At 38.2% G+C, this 8,298-nt stretch overlaps 1 protein-coding gene across 2 annotated transcripts; it reads right to left on the bottom strand.

Annotated features, from left to right (window-relative positions):
• Nucleotides 1–2,407: 2,407 nt before the first annotated feature.
• On the bottom strand, nt 2,408–8,224 carry fblim1 (filamin binding LIM protein 1). Of its 2 annotated transcripts, none has more exons than XM_079342378.1 (8): nt 7,960–8,224; nt 7,276–7,638; nt 6,149–6,297; nt 4,488–4,581; nt 4,214–4,383; nt 3,166–3,344; nt 2,923–3,043; nt 2,408–2,816 (listed from the first exon to the last, which is right to left on the bottom strand). In XM_079342378.1, exons 2-8 carry the CDS (start codon nt 7,613–7,615, stop codon nt 2,706–2,708), a joined length of 1,164 nt encoding a protein of 387 aa, XP_079198504.1. In that variant the 5' UTR covers nt 7,616–7,638; nt 7,960–8,224; the 3' UTR covers nt 2,408–2,705. The 2 variants fall into 2 exon arrangements, with proteins under 2 accessions (XP_079198504.1, XP_079198505.1); XM_079342379.1 differs by having other exon boundaries at nt 8,003–8,206.
• Between the last annotated feature and the right edge of the window lie 74 nt (nt 8,225–8,298).

The raw sequence follows: 8,298 nt of genomic DNA, 5'->3' as shown, positions 1-8,298 counted from the left end.
TCTTCATAAGCGAACTAGAACCCTAAATGACATTTTAAAACTTCAGGCATCGATGATGATTGTTGGAGCACCAGTCAACGTTTTGTAGTGTCGTTGGATTAACCCTGGGCTGCAACTAGGGCCTATATGTAGCCTATTACTTCTTTCCCCTCTTTAAATGTGTGCATTATATGTTAAACCAATATACGTAATGTCAGAATCAGGTCTACAGTAGGTAAAATTTCATTTAAAATTTCCAGAAGCCAAGATTTAATTATATCTTCAAGCTATGTCTTGTAGGTTTGCTGAAGAGGTCGAAATGCTCCAGCAACTTTTTATATAAAGAGCAACTTCATTAACAATTTAGTCTAAATTCTTATATTATATGTTATTATTATTATTTTATGTATATTATACAAAGGTGATCTTTATTTCAATTAGGTTACAGCTTCTTCCATCTCTCTTGAAAACTCTGTCAACCTCAGCTTTTGGAGAGCAGGGTTGCAGGACCAGCTTGTGCACTCGGTAAACTCTCTGTATTTACATCTCTCCCTTCAAAAAGGCTAGTTCAAAAAGCCAATTTTAAGACATTTATTGTATCATCACATTAACCTTAAGCTAATCATAGTTTCATAGTGTAAAATGTTCCCTCTCATTGGCTGTATGAAACCTGCTGTATAGAGTCTGCAGGTCATAAATTTGAATTCCGCAGGTTAGAGACTGTTACAGTAAGTATTCAGCTGATTAATCTATTTGAGTGAAATATACATCTGACTCAATTCAATTAATTAAAATTGAGTAGGGCTAACCAGAATAGTTACCTTGAAGAATTTAAAACAAATAGCCTATAATGTTAGGTATCATTATTAGATAAACAGTAGCCTATAAGTTAAGTACCAGTAGTGATTTTATTTCAGATAGAGAGGGTAGATATGACATATTCATTGTTACTTTTGACCACAATCTCATCACAAATGCCTTTGGGGGCAATTAAAGCTCTCAGACTTTTATTTAATTTAACGTATGAGAATAGTTTTGTCCTTATTAGTTAAAAATAGCCAGATTATTGCTGTCCATGTAAGTAGGGCCACTTTGGTAATTTTAAAGGTGTCTGTGTTGGCTTATTGCTGGATGGTTGAAAAAGCATCAACTTTTAGACATTCTTAGCTTCTTTGCAAAGCTTCCATATGAAGCATTTTCTTATGTAAGAATAAGCTTTATTGGCTCTGTTGGTTTTGTTTGGTTTCTCTAAGTAAACATAGCCAGCTGCAGCTCAAAATGTTGGCAAAGAAATACAAAGTTAGAACATTTAGATTGATAGACAGTTTGTCAGGGTTGACCCCATCTTCTATTAGGTTATTGCATTATTAAAATGTTTTGGACTAATGGCAACATTATACATTTTTTTTTTAATCGACCAAAGATCTGACTTTTTCGCTTTTAATTGAGCAGATTGTTCTCTTCACTTTAAAGTCAAGTCCCTCTAGGACAACAACAAGTGGCACAAATCACTTCCACTGTGGCCAACAGTGACAATAAAAATATATATATTCTATGTAAAGACTGATCAACACAGTGGTTAACTTGTACTTTCTGCATCTGAGCTTCGACAAGACAGGCAACTAACATAAGCCACCAAATCCTAGTGGACTTACTGGATCAAGTAAGGCTGCAGGTGGCAGAAAAAAATCCAATAGGGTATTACTGGTAAACATTCAAGGTCTTTTTTATTTTAAATGAATTCAACTTTATGTTTCTTCTCAAATTAAACAGTCTTAATTTAAAGCCAAAATAAAAGTAAAGGCAATATACAAGTACAAACCTTGTCCAGTCAAAGAAATAAAAGTAATAAATGTTTTCTATACACAGATAGTTCCACAGACATCTAATTCTGAGTTACAGAAGCAAACAATTATTAAGGCAGGTTCTGAATTAGGCATTAATATTGAAATGGCAAATCAATGTGAATTTTTTTTATTTTAAAGAGCTAAAACAATAAGCAGCTGTGGTCAGCCACATCAAAAATACCTATTTGTTTTGGTCCTTCATTAATGCTTTCAGGGTTTATTACTTAAATATTTTAAAATCTCGGTTTTGCTGTAAAGGCTCCTGCAGCCTATAGAAAAAAACAAGATTTTTCTTTGCAATTAGCACTTAATTGTTGAGTTGGATTGGTTGTCTAAAGGTTGCTCATGTCTGCTTAACCAGAGTATGTGAAACAATCCTTAGGAGGGATGACATTCAGTCCATCAATCCACAGAATTCGTGCCAAGAACCTGAATTAAGTCTGTGCAATTCAAAGAAAAGAATGAGTCAATTGTGGTTTTACATGATACACAATTGTTATTTGTGGGTTTTTTCCACATCTTAATACTTGGTCAAAAGTGTTGTAGCTGGAGCCTGTCATGAAGTTTTTTTGTCAAAGCAATTGAGAAACAGAAAATTAATTGAGATGTAAAAGATAAAACTAATAATGCTTTATGAACATTCATGTTCCATAAATAAATCTGGTATATTTTGTAGACTTTGAGTGCAAAATTATCAAGTATAAAAGTCCATTTGGAAGATCATAAGATAGTATGACATAGTGTAAAAAAAGAAATGAAGGCATATTTGATATTGTTTCCAAAAAAAGATGTGTGATGTTTGTTTTCCAGAGCACAATCTCCCGTCCTTTACATGGCACCTCCCCCTCAGTTGCAGTTTATGGGCAGAAAAGGTCTGTGTTAGTGCTGGCCTGAGACCATATTCAGATGGCATGTTTTACAGAGCATCTTCCCCTCTAGAGGATAGCAGCCGTGCTCATTGGGTTCAGTAGAGAGCTGGATGACACAGACCTGCATACAGAATTAAAGACTTATTATTGTGAGTATGAATATTAAGTCAGGGTGTTTGCGTTCATGTCATTATGTTAGTTAAGCTGTTAGCTCGCTAAATGCCTACCTCACATCTGTAGCATTTTTCATGATAGGCCAGTCCCAGACACTCAACATTATAGCTGTCAGTACCATCTTCTTTTGGGATGATTAGCTGGTTGCAGGCGTTACACTTTGGAGCATACTTCCTTTAAGGACAATATGTCAGAGGAAAAAAAGAAAACAGACACTTACTTTAATGTGTTTATAAATACAAAAATCAAATAAATGTTCCGACTCAAACCTTTAAAAATAGATTTGATGGATTTACCTGTAATAGTCTGGGAGGCAATACACTTCTCCAACTTCTCCTTGAGCAAAAGGTTGCTCTCCTATTTTCTGTTTGCACGTCGCACAGGTAAAGCAGGAGGTATGATATGCTCTCTCTAGTGCCCGGATCACATGGTCTGTGATTGACTCCCCACAGGCCCAGCAGAGCTCCAGACTGGCCTAAGAGACAAGAATACAGGGTCATTCAAGTTCAAATTTGTTTTCCTTTTTTTCACTAACGTATTTAATTTTTTTAATTTTGCAAGTAGATAAACTTTCAGGGTTGCATATTCAAATCATGCTATAGGAATATAAAGAATGACAAGATAACTACAGACAAAAATAATAATAATAATAATTTACACTTTATTAATCCCACGAGGGGAAATTCAGTTTTTACACTCTGTCTAACACACACATAGGCCGAGATACACACTCATGCACAAACAGGGTTCTAGTGACATGCATTAATGGAGAGGTCTCAGAGTGAGGGGGCTGCCCACAGCGAGCGCTCCAGAGCAGTTTTGGGGTTCGGTGCCTTGCTCAGGGGCACCTCGGCAGTGCTCAGGAAATGGACTGGCACCTCTCCAGTTACCAGACCAGTTTCCGGACTTGGTCCGTGCCGGGACTTGAGCCGGCGACCCTCCGGTTCCCAACCCAAGTCCCTACAGACTGAGCTACTGCCGCCCCTAATAATAAAAAGACAGAAACCAACATCCTCCAAAGTTTAACCAATTTACTTCAAACCTATTACATCTCATATATTGCTTTCCATTCCCCTTATCATAACATTGGTCTAATATTATTTACATTTTTTACAAGCCAGCCTAAGCTTTCTTTTTTTAAGGAGACAGTGAAATGTCATTGAACTGAAAAGGTGTAGAATAACCCATTGAATAGCAATCTTAGCTATGTTAAGATTTCATTTTCTTTTTTTTATGCTGTAGTAACATAAACAGAGAGCCAATGACAAGACATGTAAAGCATGTGTATCAGTTAATTAGCATGCAGAATTCCAGATCCAGTATTTGAAGTTAGATTGTCTCTACCTGGTAGCAGTCTTCACAGAGCGGGATTCCTGCCTTGTTGTAATAATGTTTGCCTGCCAGAGGACTGTGACAGGATCTACACTGGAAGCAATCCTCATGGTACGTTCTGTTTAAAGCCTCAATTGCGGGTTCAGAAAGAGCTACAGGTTTCCGACAGAAGCCACACACCTCTGCAATAAACAAACATCAAATGACAAACCAGGTTTTTATAATGTGGGTCCAGGCAAAGTGAAGCAGCTACAAGTTGCAATGTTGAATGTGCGTATAATGTTACCTTTACTCTGGTTGCTTGTGTTTTGGCCAGTTTTAGGGGTCTCCTTGGATAGATCATCTTGTTTCAATCCAATAGATGGTGTGATTGTTTCTATCTAAAATACAGAGAGCCATGTTTATGTTATCCAACAGAATCAATAATGTATTACACTATTTTAGAATTTTTTAACAACAAGCTTTTCAACAAACTTTATTTCCAAATGGAATTGTTAGCCTTTATTTTCATTTCCTCCACTCTTGGTTGGCACATGGGAGTTAAAACGTCACACTTGCATGCAAGCGCATAACATAATTTTTTTTTTTTAAAAACTTTCCATAAAAAGGAATTTATTTGTGTCAAAAAATAAACAGTTGGCATTCAGGTTGAGGGAAATCTTTTATATTTGTGGCTCATGAGAGTTAGCAGGTGTGTGCAATGCCTTGGAGTGAGGGAGGAGTGCAGGCGATGATTTTCTTATCAGCTGCTGAGCAGCCTGCATACCACACAGTTAGGCAGTATATGTCAGCACACCCTCTATAGTTAAGCAGTAAAAGGTCACAAGCAGCTTTTACTGAGGTTGTTTCTCATGAGGACACTCCTGCCTTTTTGACCACAGCCATTGTGTTGGTGGGCCAGTATAGATAGTCTGGTATGTGGGTTTCCAAGATGCTGGTAACTTTGTTCACAAAGTCTGCTCTGCATTTCCTGAAATCTATGGTGAGGTGTATTTTTTGTATCTGCAGGTCGTTTTTTGAACACCATGTCAACTGCCCCTGGATCTCATACAGGCCGAGTCATCTCCTCCTAAAATGAACTTGACCACATCCCAGTCATGGCCACCTGCATTCCTGGGTTCACCAATCTGAGCGCTTGTCTCACCAGGTGTTTGTGTATAGAGTGTGCCAGACTGTCTGTATCTAGTAGTGTGGTTGTCTTTGAGATTTGTGTTTTCATCTTACACTGGGTGAAGAAGCAATTAAGCTCCACTTTCAGCGAAGTGTCATGATAAAACTTATAGTCATAGCCCTTACAATTTGTAACATCCTGTATATTCTGTCGCATCTGTCTTGCGTCGCTATCCTTGAACTAGGCCTTGATAAGGCTAGTTTGTGGGTTCTGCTTAGGTATTTGCTTGAGCAGATCCTGAATCATGACAGCTCCTCTTACTCTGTAACTAAATTTCAAAACTGGTAGGAGATGCAGGACTAATCTTTGCCTAAAATAAATCTGCACATATAATCTAAATGACTTACATCTCTGATTTCTATATTGCAACTAGTATTGCACATTTTATCATTCTTGTTTTAACACAGACCTCTTTCTGCTTTAAACATATGGATGTCTCTACAGCGGTGAGATGACATCAACAGATGTCAACAAAAGTGCTCAGTTTTATATGGAAAAAGGGAACAGGTTTGATCATTTTCTCATATCTAAAGGACAACTGTTTTTTCTTTCTTAATGTTTTTTGCAGATTATTCTGTACAACCCCAGCACAACATATCCAGCCTCTGTAAAATCTGTGGAAAGTAGTAATCCATCATTATGGGACACTATGCCAGGTCTACTTAAGGAAAATATATTTGAGGAATTATAAACACAGTATGTTTGCTCTTAACAAGAAGGCTCAGGTTATGTGTTGCATCAGGTTTTGATTAACATTGTAAGAGAAGAGTTCATACCGCTTTGTTTTTGGGGGACTGCTGTCGTGGGGTCTGACGATAGGAATGAGGTGTCTGAGTAAGAGGAGGTGGTGGAAAAGCTGATTCTTCAGAGAGGGATGTGCCCAAAGATGATGGCTGAGCAGTAGAATGAGGAAGAGGGATGAGCTCTGTAAGGAAGGTTGGCATGATGGTGTCATTCTTAGCTTCTTAGACAATATATTTTTTCTTCAAACAATTAAAACTGAAATTACATTGAATAAGAGATAAATGGCAGTTTGAGGTGTTATGTTTCCAAAGCACAACTTTTGCTCCTCACATGAGACACAAAAGTGGCAAAGCCTGTCCCTGTAGACAATCCTTTTAGGCTGATACATTACTTCCTCAATCCAGTTTGGGTTAGGAGAGAGTAAAGTTATTTTCTGAATTTAGAGACAACTCCAGCAAGTTAGCATTGCATCTCTGTAACACTCCATCTCCCAAGGGATAACTTAATTTTTTTAAATGTTAGTGTTTAGAAGCGACCAAACAACATTGCAATTCTTTGACTGCAACTCCTCCAACTGCAGTCACAAATGTCAACCATTTCGTGAAACACCCCAGGAATCCTTCATGTTTGTAATTGATAAAGTCCCCTTGCAATAAGATGTATGGCAGTAAATTTCATTTGTATCCAGGGAATATCATCCCTACCTAAACACGTGAATCAAAAGCAGCCGTCTAAAACAAAATTGTTGAAAGACAAGTCCCAGATATCTGCGAATGGAATTAAAGGGATACTTCACCCATTTACATGAAGCTGTGTACCATTAGAAACATGGTAGTAGTGTTGAATGGTTGTCCAGCCCTCATTTTGCCCAGAGACGATAAAAATATGTTTTTCTTTGCTTGAAAGTTTTCTTCATGTGATGCAAAAAGCATCATATAGCATCACATGAAGAAAACTTCCAGGCAAAGAAAAACATATTGTTCTCGTCTCAGGGCAAAATGAGGGCTGGATTCACGACCATTCAACACTACTACCATGTTTCTAATGGTACACAGCTTCATGCAAATGGGTGACGTATCCCTTTAATTTAATGTTTGACTTCAGAATAAATATCAGGAAATCTACATCTGCTCTGATCTAACATAGAAACAGATAGTACCTGAAGCAGATTTGTCATCTTGTTGTAGTTTCCTTCTGTTTGGTCCATGTTGGGCAGGTGATGGGCTCTGAGGGTCTGTAACTCTGGTCGAGGCCTCAGAGTGAGTCTGGCCTCTGCTGGCGACTATGCTGTGAGTCTCAGATGTTGAGTCTCTCTTGTGTCTGAGTTTGGGAATGCTGTCAGATGGGCTGACTCGTATAGCCGTGTGCTGCTTCTCTCTGGCAGGTGTACTGTGAGCCTGGAGGGCGGGCTTCTGTTGTGTCAGAGTGGCTCGATGAGGAGAAGCTAGGGTGATGAAGACAGAGGACACCATCCTTTTTGGTGGAGCTGCTGATGCCATGACTGTGTTACACCACTTACAACCTGACAAGAGGACAGAAAGATAATCATGACTCAGACTGCTAGCCAGACTAAATATTTTAAGCCTGGTTTCAAATGAAAAGATGAAAAAGAGAAACATCATTGACAACAGACATTCTTTTGGATTTAAAAAAAAATTGAACGAAAGAAAACAACAATTCCTTTGATATTATTCATATTTTATTTAAGAGCATACGCCCTTTAAAGTCAACTTAGTAGGAGTTCACTCTGTCTATAGAAAGGTAAATTCACACACCAACAGTTCTCATTACCCATAATGATTAGTTTCAGATGTACAAAGCACCTATCTGAATAATGTCTTACCTTTAAAGTCACTTTCTCTGACTGTGAGCTGCCATTTACATACCTGTGAGAAACTTTTCTTCCCTGTTCTGTATCTCCAAAACGTCTGGTTTGTTTCTCTCCTGTGAGCTGCCACACAGAGAAGTTTTACTCCGGAAGAGAGGGAGACTATCAGCAGAAAGCCACTCCTTACCCCTCTTTACCTCCCTCCCTCTCTCCCCAGCTCGCTTGTCCGTCGACCCCTCCTCCTTCTCTGGCTGAATGACAATACAACCTCCCTCCCAACCCTAAAAGGTGAATATTTAATCTTGGGCAAAGCAAGCAGTTAAAACATGACACATTCATTTACTATGTAAACCT

The sequence above is a fragment of the Symphodus melops genome (genome assembly GCF_947650265.1).
Source record: "Symphodus melops genome assembly, chromosome: 4".
In the NCBI taxonomy this organism is placed as follows: domain Eukaryota; kingdom Metazoa; phylum Chordata; class Actinopteri; order Labriformes; family Labridae; genus Symphodus; species Symphodus melops.
The sequence above is the reverse complement of the archived record's forward strand: the minus strand, read 5'-3'. Positions and strand labels throughout refer to the sequence as shown.

Coding starts and splice junctions, on each gene's coding strand:
- fblim1 (XM_079342378.1), bottom strand. CDS start 7,615: ATGGCATCAGCAGCTCCACCAAAAAGGATGGTGTCCTCTGTCTTCATC. Junction 4,582..6,148: donor AGTCCCCCAAAAACAAAGCG/GTATGAACTCTT, acceptor TCTGTATTTTAG/ATAGAAACAATCACACCATC. Junction 2,817..2,922: donor AAAAATGCTACAGATGTGAG/GTAGGCATTTAG, acceptor TTCTGTATGCAG/GTCTGTGTCATCCAGCTCTC.